Source organism: Vombatus ursinus, unplaced genomic scaffold, assembly GCF_900497805.2.
Source record: "Vombatus ursinus unplaced genomic scaffold, bare-nosed wombat genome assembly UNPS02005659.1, whole genome shotgun sequence".
Taxonomy (NCBI): domain Eukaryota; kingdom Metazoa; phylum Chordata; class Mammalia; order Diprotodontia; family Vombatidae; genus Vombatus; species Vombatus ursinus.
Window position 1 is genome coordinate 19,842,868 of NW_020945437.1, and position 20,575 is coordinate 19,863,442.

General features: G+C 36.9%; 1 protein-coding gene across 2 annotated transcripts in view; it reads right to left on the reverse strand.

Moving 5' to 3' along the window:
- ACER3 (alkaline ceramidase 3) overlaps positions 1-20,575 on the reverse strand; it is a 200,915-nt gene that overhangs the window by 67,103 nt on the left and 113,237 nt on the right. The window contains exons 3-5 of one of the 2 annotated variants that reach the window (XM_027848145.1): positions 16,190-16,242; positions 2,408-2,460; positions 566-647 (exon numbers count right to left, since the gene is read on the reverse strand). In XM_027848145.1, coding sequence (XP_027703946.1) covers positions 566-647; positions 2,408-2,460; positions 16,190-16,242 — 188 coding nt within the window. The remainder of the gene's footprint in view (positions 1-565; positions 648-2,407; positions 2,461-16,189; positions 16,243-20,575) is intronic. The other variant, XM_027848146.1, reaches the window with a different exon arrangement.

Sequence of the window (20,575 nt, forward strand, 5' to 3'; positions counted from 1 at the left end):
TTTATGCAAAATCTTTTTATTTTTATGAAATCAAAATTTTCTTTTTTTATCTTTTATGATCCCCTCTCCAGTTGTTAACAGCAGTATGATTTCTGGCAACTCTGGTGACTTTACCTTTCTGAGCCTTGGTTTTCCCCTCTGTTAAATGAGGGGGCTAAACTTCAGTTCATTCCTTCCAGCTTTAAATCCTATGATGCTGATAGGGTTTCCACTTAGTATTTGAACCTAAGTCCTTTGACTTCAAATCCAGTGCTCTATCCCCTATTACACAAATTTAAGATTCTTTTTCTTGCTACTAAAGATTTATTTTACCATCCCTCCCTTAATAAAAAAAATTATGTGCTTTTATAAGATATTTCATTTAAAGCAAGAACTGAAATCTGCACAGGAAATAACTTTTTTGACTATAATCTCTCTAAGCTAGGTCTCTATCTTTGATCAAAGGGATGGGTTCTATTAGCCCAATATGAGTCAAAACTTGGGAGATGACAATGTGCCAACCTTAAATGACAAGAAAATTACTCATCCACATCTATAGCTCTGTAGGACACAAAATAAGACTTACTGTGGTTACTATTAAGCTGAATAGCATTAATATAAAAATCAGGTGATAATTGACTGTGTTCTTGGCCTTGAAACTTTCAAACCTAAAACAGAAAACAGACATATTTCAAAAAGCAGATCATCATGACAAAAAGAATGTTATTTTTTCTCATACTACATTTTATATGATTTGTGGTGATTAAAGAATATCTCTTTAGAAAATTGCTTTATAGCTTTCAAGTAAACTGGGCTCGATAACCACTGATAAGATACACTGGACATACTGGATCGCCAGACAATCAGAGAAGCCAGGAGTAGAACTCTGGGTGAGAAAGGCAGCACTTGTTGGCTCTAGGAGAACATTGACCTCTCTCACTCTCTCTAAGCTCAAGAAATAGAAAAGAAAAAGAAAAAAGGAAGCCCAGAACTCTGGGAGAATGTCAACATGTGTGAGCATAGAACCAAGTGTTTTAGTAAGAGAGTGCAGGAGGGCCAGGGGAGACCCCTTTGTGGAAGAGCCCTTCATATAGCTCTAAAGTGTCTAATTATTGGGGTGTCTGCATGTGTTTTCTCGTGTTCTGTATGTCCCTGGAGCTGTGCTGTAAAGCTGCATGACCTCTTGGGGATGGAGAATATCAAAGGATTTGGCAGAAATGACCATGTCACAAGGTCAGTGAGAATCTTTAGCTCAAAAGCCACCCACTACAGGAGGTCTGTTCTGGCCCACACGCCCCTGCTCCTGATGCCTTTCTCTCTTAGGCCACTTCTGTCTACCTTATGTATGTCTAGTATGTCCCTCATGGTTTGCATGTTTTCTCCCTCATTAGGCTGTGGGGGCTTTGGAGGCAGTGACTGAGATCCTGTCTTTTTGTGTATCCCCAGCACTTACCACAGCATCTGGTACACCGTAAGGACTTAGTAAATACTTTTTGATTTAACTTGCTGCCTTGCTGGGTAAGCCTGTGTCAGATGTCACAGGACACTGACAAATTAGACTTAGACTTGGGATCAAGAGACCTTTACTTTCCAGCTTTGTCACAGACCATGAGGAAGAGGTTGGCACAATGGCTCTGTAGATTTTCAGTTTGGTAGTCAGTCTAATAACTCTTCTCTCCAACACTTTCCTTTGAAGCCTCCCAAACCAGGCACCTCTAGTACAAAGAGACACCGATTCTGAGGGCAATCAATTTTAAACCAACTATGTCAGCTCCTTTCTAAACTGGAACTATAGTTATGAGATAATATACATTTATATTCAACATAAGTAATACTTTTGCCAATAAAGTTCTCCTTCAGTTCCTCATCATGATGTGGAGATGACCTTGGGCTCTTAAAGGATATATGAAGGGAAGGCCAACCCAGCTGGAAAAACTTCAAGTCTGGGCATGGAGACTGACTGTTTGTCTAAATGCCTAAGGGAAGAGAGGCTCATCATTAAGAGGTTAGACACCAGGTGACGAGTTTTTGGGTCATATAAACTATGCTATAAACACTACAGAAGAAAAAGTGTTCATTTAGGGGTAGAGGTACTGAAATCTATATCAGTAGCAAGAACAAGGACACCAATGAAATTATGGAGTACACATAACGCTTATATTTTTCAAACTGTTCAAAGTTATGTAACTTTATCTGACATAAATTAACTATTATTTATTCATGAACCTCAGAGCTGAAATGAACTGCCCAGAGTGTGGCTCTTATATCCATTATCTGTGTGGCTAGAGGCAAGTCACACAGAGTTCTCTCACATATAACATCTGGATTATAATTCTTGCACTACTGACCTCAAAAGAGAAATGCTTTAGAATATCTTATTACAAATCAAACTGCTGGTTCGTCTCTCTTCTGAAATGTGAGTACTTACATGCAGTAGACAAATATACAACAGCTGTAGATCATGGGTAGTTCATCCAATAGCTGCAGAAGGAAAAAATACATAAAATTTGAAACCACAAAATTTTAATAATTGTTCATGTCCAAATGAACATAATAACAATAAAAAATACAGAAAAACCACCCCAAGTTGACCAGTTTGTGTGTGTGTGTGTGTGTGTGTGTGTGTGTGTTGTGAAATACATAACAGATGGAAAGCAACTTTGGGGGGACATGCCATATATGCCTGTTGAAGTGAACAAAGTAATCATCTCACTTTCCACTGAATGTTTGTACTTTTTTTTTTTAAAGGTGAGGCTAAGGCTTTAACAGTTCAGCAAATAAAAATTAAGCAGCTATTACATACAGAGCCCTGTGCTAGGTGTTAGATAAATCCCTGCTCTCAAGGAACTACAATTTAAATGTATTTATATGATACATAAAAAAGTGCAATACAAAATGGAATATAAGGACATGAGAGGAAAAAAGTGCTGTACAAAGTCTGAGGAAAAAAACAAATTTTTTTACTGGGAAAATCAGGGAAGACTTCAGAGCGGATATCCCATTTGAGCTGGGTCTTGAAGAATGCTTAAGATTTGAATTGATGGAGAGGGGGATAGAGGAAAAAAGCCTGAGGAAAAGTACAGAGTTAGGAGGACATGGGCATATATGGGGAGAAGAAAAGTGGACCACTTTGCCTGGAACTTCAAGCACATGGAGAGGAATAGTTTATGGTAAGACTAAAAAGGTAGGATGGTACCTGACTGTCAAAGACTTTAGAGTCATCTAGAACAGAGATGTCAAACATGCTGCTCACAATACTCCTGAGTGCAGAACCAGATTAATATGTAATTGGTTTATTCTCATCAGATTTGGGTTAAGGAGGGAATAACACACACACTCAATTGGGTATGGAAATCTATCTTACTCTACAGGAAAATAGGAGGGAAGGTAACAAGAGGGCAGGGGGATGATAGAGAGGAGGGATGATAGAGAGGAGGGCAGACTGGGGGAGGGGGTAATCAGAAGCAAACACTTCTAAGGAGGGAGAGGGTCAAAAGAGAAAATAGAGTAAGTGGAGGGTGGGATAGGATTAAGGGAAAAATACTTAGTTTTTCACACACACAAAAAAAGAAATGATAAACAGTCAGATTTCATTAAAACCTGGAAAGACTTGTATGAAATGATGCAAAACAAAATGAGTAGAACCTCGAAAACATTGTTATCAGTATCAGCAACGTTATGTGACGATCAGTTATGAACAACTCAGCTCTTTTCAGCAACACAGTGACCCAAAACAAGTACAAAGGACTCATGAAGAAAAATGCTATCCACATCCAGATAAAGAACTGGTAGACGCTGAATGCAGACTGAAGCATATTTTTTTCACTTACTTTATTCTTTTTTCATGTTTTTTTTTTCCTTTTGATTTTTCTTCTTTCGCAACTGTGACTAATATGGTAATATGTTTTACATGATAGCATACGTATAACCTATATCAAATTGCCTACCATTTTAGGAAGAGGGGAGGGAAGAGAGGGAAGGAGAAAAATTTGGAACTCAAAATCTTGCAAATGTAAATACTAAAAATTGTCTGGACATGTAATTGGGGAAAAAATAAATGTTATTTAAAAAACATGTAATTGGAAAATATTTAACAAAATAAAGAAAAATGTAATGGAACACAGGTGCTATTAATGTGTTTTTCTAAGTCAATATGCAGCTGGATACATGTCCCTTGTTTTTATTTGAGTTTGACACCATTCATCTAGAGTTTAAATTCTAGACCAGGTTCTCAATGTGCCCTCCCTAAGACTTTTGGTCGGGGAGGGGGCTCAAAACTATTTTTATAGCAAGGAGTAATAATGAGATTTGAGCCCAGGTCTTCTGACTTTAAATTTAATACTGTACTCGCTATACCATATTGCAGAGAGCCTGGGATGCCAGAGGGAAGGAATGAGACCTTAATTCAATATGCAAAAAGGAACTACTTTAGTGTTTTGAGCTATGCACATGGAAGATTAGTCATTAGACATTATGGATGGATTGGAATAGTGAGAGAATACAGGCAGGCAGACCTGTTAAAAGGCTACTGCAATACTGTCATAACACAGTTGAAAGGAACCTTAGAAATCAACTGTAGGCCAGCGAGAACAGTTAGCTGGGTGGTAATAAGAGCCTACACCAGGGTGATGGCTATAGAGCAGAAAGAGAGTGATCACAGCAGTATTAGTTTTATGGGCCTGGCAAAATGACTGGATGTAAGGAGATATGGCAATCACTGGGAAAAAAACCGTGTCCTCTACATTACAGGTGTCAAACACATGACCAGGCATTGTGGCCCTGTGATAATCCTGAGAGTGTCAGAACTAGAGTAAAACACAACTGCAAAATATTTAACAAAATAAAACCACAGAGAAAACTAATTTGTGGTTTTCTAAGTCAAAATGAGGCCAGTTTAGTGGCTGCTGGTTATATCTGAGTTTGACAATCACTGCTCTATAATACCTTGTTAACTATGTCGGTAAAGAGAAATTAAAATAATTAACCATAAAGAGCAACTTTTTAAATAATAAAGTTTAGATATCACCTAAATGGGATTTATGTAGACACAACCTCCCAAAGCTTCTTTATTTAATTATTAAAATGAAGTAGAAATGAAGATATAATCTAGGAAGTCAGTAGAATAAAAATAGCAGAACCGTTATCAAATGAAAAGCTCTACTAGAAGAAAAAATATTCACAATTTATTCTTTCCTTATAATAGTCTTCATTTGGTAGAAAAATGTTTATGAAAGCCAAATTAAAGATTTTTATAATGAATTGATTGAAAGCTACAATAAAAATTCCAATAAAATTTTTGTTCTAGGAAGGAAAAAGATAATTTTCTTAAATTTGATAGCAATATTAATATCCATATCTTATGAAGAGTATTAAATAAAAGTGCCCTGGAGTAGTACCTCTCAATAAAAACTAATAAAACTGCATTTAAAATAGCATTCTAAATACAATAAAGAGAATTTCCCTTTCTCTTTATTTTGTTCTCCAAGGATTCATATAGAGTATCCCAAATAGTTAGAAAGTGCAATAAGACTTGTGAGATACCTTGCAATTATGGTCCATAGAGTGAAACTTAAAATTAAAATGATAGGATCTTTTCCTTTTATTAAAAGAAATTCTTTTTTATTATGAACTTAATAATTAACAGCAAACACGAACACTTCAGCGTACAAATGTAATGCTGTCCTCCGGTAGAAGTGCAGAGGTTTGTCACATTAATGGCCTTAAGTTTAGGTCTTTATTTGTTTTTGTTTTTTCCTAGGCAATGGGGTTAAGTGACTTGCCCAGGGTCACACAGCTTTAAGTGTCAAGTGTCTGAGGCCAAATTTAAACTCAAGTTACTCCTGACTCCAGGGCCAGTGCTCTATCCACTGTGCCAACCTAGCTGCCCCAAGTTTAGGTTTTTAAAGGCCACCAGAATGTAGCTAATCTTTAGTCAGCTAAGAGCAAGCTGCCCTTCCAATTTCACCACAGAAATTTCTTCCCATCTTCTAAAATTACAACAATAAATAAACACCTGTTTAACATAAAAAAGTGTTTGGGGTTTTTTTTATTTGTTTGTTTTTGTTACAGCAATTCATAAACTCATCAACAAAGGTGTAGTAATGTTATTGAAAATCTCATCATGGGTTATTTTGAAATAGTTATGTGTGTTTCTCTAAAATGCTATTCCCAAGTGACAGTCTTCTGTGATTTCCTGTAAAGAGGCAGATGCTATTAGACACAAGGATACAGAAAGGCTTTTTGTAAAAGGAAAAATAATGCAAAGTCTGACCACTGAGTGATATGGCCAGCTGTCTTTGTGACTCACAGAAACCTGCCTCATTTCCTTAAGAGTTCATTCCCCTCTTTGTATGCCAACTCTCAAATATGCTTCTGTCCTTCCAGTAGAGATCCAGTGGGGTAGACTAGTATCTTGGTGGACAGGCTTGTGGGGCCCTTTTCAGGGCTGCTCACCCACCTTTGGAGTCTGCTCACTCTCACCTGCGGCTCCAAGAAGCCGCAGCATGCCCTGCAGACACAGCCTGGTAAAACCATCCTGGCAAAACCATCCTGGCAGACAGGTTAAATCAGGTTGAGAGAGATCAATGGGACTCAGACTTATTGGTGATTTGGGGGAGGGGTGTCTCCCTCAAGCATGTGAAGACTTCCCCTGGCAGAATGGGAGAATGAGAACAATCTGTTCCAACAGCCACAAAGGCAGCTAAAATAAGTGCTGTGGAGCACTGAGAGCTTGGTCAGACATCAAAGACACTGAGGTCACCCATTGCATCCCCGGCCATTGCCAGTCACCTTGACTTTTGTCTTGTCACTTGGACTTTGATGACTCTGGAAGACAGAGTAAGGCTGATGACTTTGTACAATTCTGCCTTACTTAAATCCAATTCATGAACCAGTCAAGACATCACCCTGTGATGTCATTAGTCCTCTTTGAAAACAAAAGACAAACAACAGGGATCTAGTGTCTTCCAGATAACCTCAGTGACAGGTGCAGAATCTTCCAAGTAAAACCTAGTGTGGCCTTAGTCATTAGGACCTACAGCATTAAAAAGGCCACCCTGGGTGGTAGAGAAAACAACACAGGTCTTAGAATGAATCAATCTGGGTCTGCCTGATTTTGAGCATCACGTGGACCTTTTATTTCCCACTCTGCACCACCAATATAGAAATGGAAGGAGGTCACATACAGGATTAAGGATTAGTTTATATTTTTCTTTGTTTCATGGGTTGACCAGGAAAAATGATTCATCATCTAGTGACCAACCCGCTAGTAAAGTTCCTCTTTATACTCAGCTAGCCTAGTCCTCAAAGGCTCAAACAATTTGTTTTGGGGACAACATTCAAAGTCCTTCCAGGACAGCCAAATCTGCCATAGCTTGTGTTCCACTCACATAGCCTTCAAAACTCTAGGGTCAGCTTCATGTCATAACCATGCTTTGAGATAAGACTTCTATAGGGAAATTCTACAAAAAAACTTGATGAGATCCTCCTAATCAAATCAACATGACTTAATATTTGGCAATAACTTCAATATAAAATTGAGAAGAATGGCAAACAATATGTTTAAAAATATGGCTCATAATTAAGAAACAGCCAAAAGTTTATGACTACTTGGAAACCTCAAACCTAAGTGTCATTATTATTTTCTTCAAGAGTCAGAAAATGCCAGACATAGTGATCACTGAATAACATAAAAAAGCAAAATGGACTATATGATAGATAAGAAACAGATGGTTATTATGGAGGGAACTATTTCTGAACCGGTTTGCCTAAGTGCTATAAGGCCATCAACTTCCTAGAATAAAGTTCAAAAGCAACATCAGACTAGAAGAAAAGAGATAGAGAAGAACACATGGGACATATAATTACAACAGGTCCAGTTTGTTCTAGTAAATATTAATGATTCAGAAAAAGGAGTTGCTGTTCTTCAGTCACGTCCAACTCTTCATGACTCTATTTGGGATTTTCTTGGCAAAGATACTGGCAGTGGTTTGCCATCTCCTTCTCCAGCTCATTTTACAAATGAGGAAACTGAGCCAAACAAGGTTAAATGAATTGTCCGGGGTCACACAGCTAGTGCATGTCTTGGCCACATTTGAACTCAAGTCTTCCTGACTCCAGGCCTGGCACTCTAGCTGCTATACTACCTAGCTGCTCTAGAAAAAGGAGAGATAAATGCTAAGATATCAATATGGCCTAGTATAATTTTCTATGAAATTTAAATTGTTAGCCACTGATACAATGATGAATATAAAGAACATATAAACTTCCTTGGTGTGCAAACACTCTCTAAACCAAGAAGAGGCTTCCATGTGGAAGCCAACAGTAAGTGCTGGCTTAGAATATAAAATAATTTTCAAAATTTAATGCAGAGGGGGCAGCTAGGTGGTGCAGTGGACAGAGCACCAGCCCTGAAGTCAGGAGGACCTGAGTTCAAATCCAGCCTTAGACCAAACACTTGACACTTACTAGCTGTATGACCCCGAGTAAGTCACTTAACCCCAATTGTCTGAAAACAAAAACAAAAACAAAATTTAATACAGAAACATGGCAGAAGATTATAAGTAGTGTGACCTAAAAAACTCCCAGTAAATGATGATGGAGTAAAAAAACAGAGTCTACAGAAGTCTTGGTATGAAACTAAGTTATGCCAGATCATTCCAAGAGCACTAGAAGATGACACTGGATAAAGGGCAATAGATATTAAACAGAATAATTACATTAGTATTTATATAACAAACTATTTTCATCATTAATGGCAGTAGAACCACCACATTTGAACTCTAAAAGCACTGTCTCTGAAGTGCTGCATGAGGAAACTAAAATGGCATAAAAGAGGGGAGAGAGAGGAAAATGGACCAGGCAAAAATACACAAGAAATCCACGTTCAAAAATGTGAAAGCATTGAGGGATTGACTTTCAAGATATCTGATTGAGGCTTGATACTGAAATACTGGAAAAATTATGGATGACATTACTACTGAAATAGGCATTAGAGAGGATATAAGTAACCACTAACCCTCATGTCTACTGTTATATTCTATAAAATTACTATAAGAATGATCTATATACATACTGATGGAAATATGAGAAGGGAACAGGCATGAATGACTTCTCACAATAGATATCTTTTCTGTCACATGAATGATTGGAAAGGTGCAAAGAATATATTATTCTGTTTACAGTTGTTGGCTTAAAAGAACACCCCACTTCATTTTGATTTGATAGAGCAAATACAACCTTAAAGGCTTTTCAACAAAATACTTCTACCATGCATATTAAGATGATATAAGATTCCTTGACAAGAGAGAAAATTTTGTTTGATGAGCCTATGATTATTAATATCAAGTCAGGTACAGAATAGTGAGATGTATTCTAGTAAAGTATTTGCCAATGTTATGAATGATGTCCAGCAGTAATTGCAAATGGAAGAGGTATTCCTTGTAGAAGGTGAGGTCCTCCAGATGCTCCTATTTGTGAATGACATTCTAGTCAACTCTTAAGACTACAAGTTGCAGAGAAGGTGCTGACCTGTATTGCTAGAGGAAGTTTCCACACCTAGAGTTCCCTACACCAGTGTCAACTGCATCAAATCAAAGATCATTGTAGAGATTCTTTAAAGAGATCTATACCTACTTGAAGCATTTGGTTTACCTTCACAGGAAAAGCAAAACAAAAACAAGTAAATGAAGTATGCCTATTGTCCATATAACAAACATTTTACAATGCTACCAGCTTTTCACAAAAAAAAAAACCCCAACTTTTTACAAAAATTAAATGGTATAAATATAATGCCGCAACAAAAAGAGTCCAGGAAGGAAGGAAGGAAAAAAAGGAGGAAAAGAAGTTAGGAAAAAGCATTTATATAGGGCCTATTATGTGCCAGGCACTGAGCTAAATGCTTTACAAATACTACCTCATTTGATCCTCACAACAATCTTGGAGGCAAGTGTTATTATCTCCATTTTACAAGCAAAGACACTGAAGCAGACAGAGGTTAAAAGACTTGGCCAGGGGTCACACAGCTAGGAAGTTTCTAATGAAAGTTCTGAACTCAGGTCTTCCTGACCACAGGCTTAGATTTTTATCCATCGTACCCCCTTGCTGCCCAGAAAGTGCTTTAGTCAGAGAACATTTGACTTGCGTGCCAAGTAGAGAGAGATAGTAGCCAAATGTAAAGCAGGTTTAAAATAAATTTGTTTATAAAATTTTACAACGCAGGTGATGGATGATTATTAGCAGTATTGTCTCAAAAAGTAGAGTAAAGCAACCCAGTTTAAAGGAAGGTTGGCAAATGACCCAACTAAGCAAACTCATCCAAAGAGCATTAAGGACGAAAACAGAAGCCAGCAAATAGAAGAAAAATGGAAAAGATCTGCAAAGATTACTATAACAAACTAATTTCACCAATAAAGGACAGTAGAACCACCATACTTGCACCCTAATATTACAGTCCTGATTGTGTCTATAGGGTAGGTAGAAACAATACCCCCCAAAAAATGAAGACAGGAAATGCAGCTAGATTAAACTAAATGTATATTGAGAGAAGATACAATTGTACTACATCTTTCATATAAGAATGCAAACAGTGGTCTTTGTATCTTTTTATGCTTTTCTTGATTCCTGTATTTTTATGTCAAATTTTCTATGCAGCTTTGGTCCTTTCATCAGGAATGCCCGGGAGTCCTCTATTTAATTAAAGATGCATTTTTTTTTTCCTCTGTTGGATTATACTCAATTTTTCTGGGTGGGTTATTCTTAGTTGTAAGCCTAGAGTCTTTGCCTTTTGGACTATCATATTCCAAGTTGTTGATCTTAGCGACTGCTAAATCTTATGTAATCCTGACTGAGGCTCCATAGTACTTTAAATCTTTCTTTCTGGCTGTGTGAAGTTTTTTTTTTTCCCCTTGAACTAGGAGCTTTGAATTTTGGCTATAATATTCTTGAGAATTTTCATTTTGGAGTTTCCTTCAGGAAGTGACTGGTGGATTCTTTTGATTTCTACTTTGCCTTCTGGTTCTAAGAGATCTAGGCAGTTTTCTTTTATGTTTTTTATTTTTAATATGATGTTTAGCCTCTTTTTTTGGTCATGGCTTTCAAGGTAGTCTAATGGTTTTTAAATAATCTCCTTGATCTCTCTTCCGGATCAGTTGTTTTTCTGATGAGATATTTCCCAGTTTTTTCTACTTTTTTCAGTCTTTTGACTTTGTTTTATTATTTCTTGATGTCTCGTGGAGCCATTAACTTCTATTTAGTCAATTCTAATTTTTAAGGAGTTATTTTCTTCAGTAAGATTTTCGACCTCTTGTTCCAAGGTGTTAATTCTCTTTTCATGTCTTTTCCCATAGCTCTCAAATCTTTTCCTGTTTTCTCCCCTAATGCTCTCATTTGCTTATAGATGTTTTTGAGTAATTTTCTTCTTCTGGGTTTGTGTCTTGAATTGTCATAATAGCTCTTTACGATGAGATTTTTTTTTGTCTTCTCTTTCTTCTAGCTTACTTCTTAACTTAGGACTTTATGTTAGTATTGGGTTCTACATACTTCCGGAGTAGTTGAAGTGGGAAGGGAAATGTCTGGCTTGAGCTTCTGCCCTCTTACAACCCACTGTTTTCATAGCTGAGGCTGGGAATCTATAAGCTTTTAGTGCTACCAAACTGATGTGATCTGGGGTGAGGTCTGTTCAGATCCTTTGGGTCTGACCTCTGCAAGTTTCTGACTCGGTTTGGGTCTGTTGGCTTAACCCTGGTTAGGAATCTCAGTAGTGCCACTGGACTAAGCCACTATCAGCTAACTGTGAGGCTCTGCAGGTTCAGAGTGACCGAACTGCAGGCTCCCCTTTAATCTGGGACTCCTGTTCTGGTTATTCAATTGTAGGCTTCAACATTGCGTTCAACTTCAATACTGAATTCCTTTTCTGCTCTTGGGATCAGAGCCACACTATAAATGTTTGCTTCTGAAATGTATTTGTTGCTCAATACACAGGAGGGCCCATGCTCTCCCTTAAGATCATCTCTACTCAGGATCTATGACCCAGTTCTGTGTAGTGAGCAACCAACCTGCCAGATGGCACCTGTTCCTGTCTTAGTTCATGGATCTGTTTCTGCCCCAGCACTTCCTGCCCTGGGGCACAGTTTTAGTCCTCTTCTGGTTCCTGGGTGTTGGAATACTCTGTGAACAGTGTGCTCCTGTCAAATCTTGTCCTATGTCCATAGAACTCTCATTCTGTTTCCCTAAGCTTCCCTGGGCCAGAAAAGTTACTCACTATGACATTTTTTTTTTGTTTTCTTCATCAGAATTAAGGTCTAGTGTATTTTCTACATCTTTGTGGAAGAGATTTAATGGGAAGGTATGCTATGTTGCTATTAAATACTCCATCATTTTGACTCTGCCTTCAGAGATACTGTGAAAGTGTTTTAAGATCAACATGCAAAGAATCTATGGGGAGAAGATACTAAAAGAGTAGAAAAAACTTTGGACCATATTAATAACAAAAAAGACAAAACTGAGAAGATTAGCAAGTACTTACCTACACACACACACACACACACACACACACACACACACACACACACACACATTCTCCCAACTATTTTTATATGAGTCATTTACACACAGACTAAGGGCATCCTTGTTGGAGTATTAACAGGGTACAAGGTGACTTTCAAAGTGATATCCATCAATGGACCACTTCTTTACCACAAAAATTCTTTGAGGGTAGGGATTATTTTTTTCTTTGTCTCTTCAGCACCTAGTATAGTGCCCAGCACACAGTAGGCTCTAAATAAATGCTTGTTAATTGCCTAAAAGATGTTAAGAATGCATTGTTTATTGTATGATTATGAAAAAAATTGATTCAGTAGCACAAAATGCTGCTTTAAATAAGGCTATTTTTCCAACAATATATCTCCCATCCATATACTTTAAAAAGATCACTCAAGATTCCCTGAAAAACAAAACAGAAATAACTTTTTTCAATGAACCTCTGATCTTAAATATAAGGTGAAAAATAAAACAGAGAGATGTATATTCTCCATGATTTTTTCCATCTTTGTGGCAAACACTATAAAGAGATGGAAGAGAACCTGTTCAGAGGCCAAGTTGAAGAGGGTTTATTCTGTGGATAATGAGGTCCTCCAGATGTTTCCATTTGTAGAAGACATTATGCTGGTGGCATTACATCCCAAAAACATAGCACACCATCCTGGAAGAGATCTAGAAGCATTCAAAAAAAAGTCTGGCCCATAGGAAAGTCCAAATGGATGAAGAATATCAATTGCCTGGATTATCACCTACATTTGGAAAGAAAACCTATAAAGCTTGTCCATCAATACGCATAACTAGGACACGCAGTACTGATGGATGTTAACGTGGGCTCAGAGTTGAAAAGAAGTGGTGAGTAAACAGGAATGTCTTTGGGAAATTGCAAACCTCCTTTAAGAACCCTATCTTTTTATGCTACCACTCTACCCATACTGTTGTGTGACATAAGAACACGGAATACAACAGTCTTTGCAGGGATCTGCATCACTGAAGGACCTCTCCCCCCCCAAAATTGATGAGCTCACAGATGTAACTGAGCATTTGAGTACATAATAGGATTTCCAGTTCACTTTGTTTGTTCCCATTTCTGTGCATTTATGTACTGATATTTGAGGCCATTAGTCTTGTTATTAATTCCTTTCTTAGATTCCATCATCTGTGAATTACTGGGCATCTCTATCACAATTTTTCTTCTTACACTGTAACTCTTTCTATGGTATCTAGCTTGGTGCATCTGCCATAAGCTTTTTTAAAAAACTTTCTTTTCAGCTTTGAAAAATAATTAATAACTAAAATAACTTATGGAGTAGGATGATAAGTATGTAAGAGCTGAACTAATGGGAATTATAGCTAATATTTTGTGAAATTCATTCAATTCATGTACATAACAAAGCATTTAATGAGCTTCTAATAGTAATTGTAATAACAGTGATAAAAGTTCATATTTACATAGTATTTCATAGTTAACAAAGTACCTTATATATGTCATTTCATTCACAGTAATTCTTTGAGTATAGGTAGAGTGTTACTATCCTATTTTACAGAGGAGAAAATATTTATATATTTTTGAGCACTTGTAACTAGGTGGTTAAAAGTGAAGCTCACACTTTGGATGCGGTTAATTCAATGTACATTTATTAAGTGCCTATAATGTGCCAGGCAATGTGCTAAGTGCTGGGTCCATAAAGGCCAGAACAATAGCTCTTGCCCTTATGAAGGACTATGATGCTACCAGAGGAATACAACATATACACAGACAAGGAAATACTAGGTAATTTGAGGAGGGATCAGGGACAACTTCAACTGGAAGACAGATTCAAGAAGTGGGAACATGGATTTGGAGAAATCAATTAGGAGGTTATCATAATAGTTCAGGTAAAAGGTAAGAAGCCTGAATCACAGTAGTGGCTATGTAGGTAGAAATAAGGGGATGGAGGCAAGAGATGTTGTGTCAGAAGAATCAACAGGATTTGGTCATTGTCGGGAGGTAGCAGGCAGAGTCAAGGATAACTATGAGGTTACATGAATGAGGTTAACCAGGAGGATGAAATGGGAAGTCTGGAGGAGGGAGAGTTCAAGAAGGAAACATGGAATTCTAATTTGGACATTCTGAATTTCAGATACTAATAGAACAGCCTGGTAGATATGTCCAGCAGACAGTTGATGCTATGGGATTGGAGCTTTTGAGAAAAACTGGGCATAGAAATTTGGTTTGAAGTAATTTTTTAATGTTAATGTCAAATGACTTAAGAATTGGAAGCAGGGATGGATTTAGAATTAAGAGCTTCTATGAGATAGAGGTGAAAAAGGAGTGCATTCCAGGCATGAGGGACAGCAGGTCCAACAATACAGAGAAGAAAAATGAGAGTGCTGTAGGTGAGGAACAGAGAGAAGACAGGTCTGGCTTAACCATATGGTGCAGGAAGGGGAGTAATGGAAAATAAGTCTGGAAAGATAAGTCGGAGCTAGGTTGTGAAGGATTTTAAAAGTCAAATGTATATATGTATGTATCCTATAGGCATAAAAATGAGCCACTGGAGTTTGAGTTGTTGCTGTTTGTCCTTTGCGCTGGAAGAGGACCATGACATTGGGAAGGTGATGTCATGACTCACAAGTGAATTGCTTTTAAGTGAGGGAGGGCTGTGCAAAGTCACTAGCCTCACTCTCTCCTCTGGAGCCATCTGGGTTCAGTAGCAAGATATAGATCAGGATGACTGGAGATGGCCCTGGATGCAGTGGGAGATCTTAGGTCTTTTTAAGCTAAAGTCTTTCCCAAGTCTCAGTTTGTCTGAGGCAATGCCCATTAAGACTAGGTAAGAAATGAAGCAAAGAATGGCCTTTTTCATCTAGTCAAAAAAAAAATCAATCTAGGAGGGGAAGACCCTCAGGATTTCTGCCCAAAACAGAAACAAGTGCTATTTAGTGACAGAGATCCATACTTAAGGAAAATCACTTTGGCAGTTGTGTGTGGCTAGAAGGGGCTTAGAACATAGAACATGAAAAGTGAGAACTTGATGGAATCTAACAACATAGAATGTCAGAACTGGGTAAGCCTTTAGAACTTAAAACATAGAATGCCAGGGTTGGAAAGAACCTTAGACTTAATCAATCTCAATCAAAAAGCATTTCTCCCTACTATGTGTTAGGCACTGAGGCTAGGTACTGGGGATACAAAGACAAAAGTGAAAACAGCCCCCAACCTTAAGGAGCTTATAGTCTAGTTGGGGGAGACAACATGTATGTATGTATGTATGTATAGTTATATACCAAACAGATACAAAGTGATCTAGATCTATTTCAAACTGTACCCCAACCCATCCTCACCAATTTTATAGATGGGGAAATTGAGGCCCAGGGAGGGGAAGTGACAAGATGCCCTTCGATTCCCAGCCCAGGGCACTAACACACAACACCACCACAAAATGGTTTGTGGAATTACGTAAGTATAGACCCAATTTGCTCTTCACCCCTTCCACTCAGTCAGTCTCACTTCTTCCAGATATACAAATTCCCAAAACAAGTTCCAACAGACGGACAAACTTGGGTGGTGGGGGTGGGGGATGCAGCAAGGGGAGAGAGTGTGGGGGTGCTTTTCTTTGGCTTTCTCAGCATTCACCACTGCTACGCATTAAGGGAAATACATGCCTGTTCAGACCTAGTTGGTGTTACTGACCTGCATTTCATACTGCAGAGTCATATGGAAGCACCACGATCCCAATCCTACCACTGAAATTGAAACAAAGAAAAACAACAATTAGCACAAAATTTGGGTTGGAAGAGAAGAGAATGCATAGGGACTTGGGAGTAAAGCAGGACAATATTACCAGCGTTAGTTATTTTCGAAGGAAACAAATTTCAATGAGAACTTGAAATTTCTAATATAATTAATAATACACTAATGGAATTTTTGCAAACAAAATACTCCATCAGTTAACTTACTAGTTAAGTTGTGTCCCTGGGTAAGTCCTGGTATAGAAGAGACCAGGTTGTATGAGCACAATCACTGGAGAAACAGTTTTGACCTTTTTGGCATGATAAGATATTTCAGCTGGTTTGTAAATCATACAATAAAACTTTACCCTCAATGATCTGAAGTGGGATGATTGTTATGTATTCTAACTGGAGAAATCAGGAAGTGTATTGTTAGTGTACTGATTTAACTGTAGAATGAAAGAAACATATTGGTGTATTTTGTCCATTTACAGAAATAAAGAAATGAGACTGGTGTCTTGCCTTAACTGGAGAATAAATGATGCGAGACAATTGGTGTCAATGAATTTCAGAAGAGAGGATCAGTGTTCAATTGGAAAATAAGGAAGTGGAATGACTTATAGGTTTTTTTTTCAAACACAGAATGAAAGAAATGGAATGAAAAGAAGATAATTTCAACTGGAGAAACCACAAAGAAAGATGAAGGATGTTTGGTGAATAATTTCAATGGAAGAAGTAAAGAAGTTTTATGACATTCAAAAGTAGAAGGTGTACAAATTAAGAAAAAAAGAAGAGAGATGGATCTGGGCCACCTTGAGGGTAATGGAATGAGACCTTATGCCCTTGTTATATATTGCTCCATAAGTTCTGTTTCTGGAGGTAGATAACATGTTTCATAATTAGTCCTTTCAAATTATGGTTGGTCAGTGAATGGATTAGTTACTAATTCTTTTAAAGTTTATTATTTTCACAATATTGCTGTTACTATATAAAATATTCTAGTTCTGCTCCTTTCACTTTGCATCAGTTCATACAAGTCTTCCCAACTTTTTCTGAAACTATTTCTTTATAATTTCTTATTCCATCACATTAATTGACCATAACTTGTTTAGCTATTTCCTAACTGATGGGCATCCCCTCAGTTTTAATTCTTGACTCCCACAAAAAGAGCTACTATAAATTTTTTTGTACATACAGGCCCTTTTCCTCTTTCTTTGATTTCTTTGGGGGGCATAGACTTAGTAGCAAGATCACTGGGTAAAAGGGTATGTACAACTTAAGAGCTATTTGAGCAGAGTTCCAAATTGCTGTCTAGAATCGTTGGACTATTTCACAATTCCACCAACAGTACACTGGTGTACCTATTTTCTCACACGCCCTTCCAGCATTTGTCATTTTTCCTTTTTTTTCATTTTAGCTAATCTGATAGGTATGAGGTAGTAGTCAGAGTTGCTTTAATTTTAATTTCTCTAATTATTAGTGATTTAGAACACTTTTCATATGGCTGTAGATTGCTCTGATTTCTTCCTCTAAAAACTTCCTATTCATATTTGTTGGCCATTTATCAACTAGGGGATGGTTCTTACTTATTCTTGTAAATTTGACTTTGTTCCCTATATATTTAAGAAATGAGACCTTTATCAGAGGAATTTGCTGCAAAGATTTTTTGAAATTTAATTTTCTGTTTTTTCTGAGTTTAGTTGTACTGGTTTTGTTTGTACAAACTTTTTCATCTTATATAATCAAAACAATCCATTTTACTTCCTGTGAACCTTCTCCTATCCATAGATCTGACAGGTAATTTCTTCCATGCTCCACTAATTTGCTTATGGTATCACCCTTTATATCTAAATCACGTACCCATTTTGAGTTTATCTTGGTATACTGTAGAGGTGCTGATCTGTGCCTAGTTTCTGCCAGGTTACTTTTATAGTCTGTCAAATTTATTTGTATTTGTTAAATACTGAGATCTCTCACCAATAGTTGAGTTCTTTGAGTTTACCAAATACTAGGTTACTGTGCTGACTTGCTTCTGTACATTGTGTACCTAATCTGAGATATGATGTTGCTACTCTCCTTTTCTTATTGTTTTTTTCCATCAATTCCCTTAAGATTCTGACCTTTTATTGGCTTGGCCTTATCATGAACAATTAATATTTCTCTAATTATTTAATGTCTTCATTTTAAAGATATTATGAAGAATGTTTTGTAACTGTGTTCATATAGTTCCCTGTGTCTGCCTTGGTACATAGACTCCCACGTATTTTATACTATCTGTAGTTATTTTAAATGGAATTTTTCTATGTCTTCCTGCTGGGTTTGTTCGTAATATATAGAAATGCTGATTACTTGTGTGGGTTTATTTTATAACCTACAATGTTGAAATTGTTAATTGTTTTTATTAGTTTTTTAGTTGACTCTCTAGAGTTCTTTAAGTAAACTATCTGCAAAGAGTGATATTTCCTCAAAGCCTATGCTCATTCCTTTAATATCTTTTTCTTGTCTTATTGCTATAGAAAACATTTTTAGTACAATACTTAATAGTAACGGAGAGAATGGGTATCTTCACTTTATCTCCTAATCTTATTGGAAAGGCTTCTAACTTATCCCCATTACAGATAATGCCTGAGCTTGATTTTAGATAGAAACTACTTATCATTTCAAGGAGAGCTCCATTTATTCCTGTGCTTCCTAGTGTTTTTCAATAGGAATGGGTACTGTATTTTTTCCAAATCTTTTTCTGCATCTACTTAAATAATCATATGATTTTTGTTATTTTCATTGTCAATATAGCCAATTATGCTTATAATTTTTCTAATGCTGAACTGGCTTTGTCTGAGATCATGATTGCTCTACCTTTTTTTTTTTTAAACTTCAGCTGAAGCATCATAGGTTCTACTCTATGTACAGCTTTCTGTTTCAAGTGTGTTTCTTGTAAATAACATCGTTGGATTCTGATTGTTAATCTGTTCTACTATCTTCTTCCATTTCATGAGTTCATCCCGTTTACATTCACAGTTATGATCGCTAACTGCATTTTCCTACATTTTATTCACTATACTTATCCTTCTCTTTTTTACACTGTCCCCTCTTTAAGAGTATATTTTGCTTCTGATCACTACCTCTCTTAATCTACCTCCTTTTTATTTTCTTCTTACCCCATCCCTCCTACTTCCCTGTTGGGTAAGATGAATTTCTATACTTAATTATGTGTGTATGCATATTTTTCCCTCCTTGAACTAGTTCAGATGAGAGTGAGGGTCAAGTGTTGACCACTCCCCCTGCCCATTGCCCCTTCTACTGTATAAATTCTTCCTTGTGTACCACATTTACGTGAGGTAATTTTCTCCAACTTTCCTTTCCCTTTCTCTTCTCTCAGTGGATTCTTCTTTCCCACCCATTCCACTTTTCTTTGATCATTCAAGCATGACAGAATCATACCCAGGCCTTCTGTCTAATTCTGTTTAGATTCCTTCTCAGAACCATGGTGATGATAAAGTTCTAATGGTTACATGTAGCATCTCCCCATATAATAATGTAAGTAGCTTAACCTTCTTTTTAGTCCCTTATAATTCCTCATTCACATTTATCTTTTTATGGATCTCTTGAGTCCTATGTTTCAATGTCAAATTTTCTGTTCACCTCTGGTCCTTTAATCAGAAATGCTTGAAAGTCCTCTATTTAATTAAAAATTCATTTTCCTCCCTGTAGGATTATACTCAGTTCTGATGGGCAGGTTATTCTTGGTTATATTCGGGAATATCATATTCCAAGCCCTCTGGTTTCTTTATTGTGGTATCTATTAAATTTTGTGTGGTACTTATTGTGGCCCCACAGTACTTTAATCCTTTATTTCTGGCTCCATGCAGTATTTTCTCCTTAACCTGAGAGTTCTGCATTTTATGACATTCCTGGAAACTTTCATTTTGTGGTTTCTTTCAGAAGGTGACTAGAAGACTCTTTTAACTTCTACTTTCCTCTGGTTTTAAACTGTCTGGAAAGTCTTCCTTTATAGTTTCTTAAAATATAATATCTGGGCTCTTCTTGTTCATGGCTTTCAAGCTAGTCCAATGATTCTTAAATTATCTCTGAATGTATTTTACACATCAGTTGTTTTTCCTACCTGATATATCATATTTTCCTTTGATTTTGTTTTATTTCTTAATGACTCATGGAGTCATTAACTTTCATTTGAGTAATTCTAATTTTTAAGATGTTATTTTATTCAGCAAGGTTTTATACTTCTTTTATACCAAGCTGTTAATTTTTTTTCATAACTTTCTTGGATAGCTCTCATTTCTTTCCTCATTTTTTCCTCTATCATGCTTATTTGATTTAAAAAAAAATT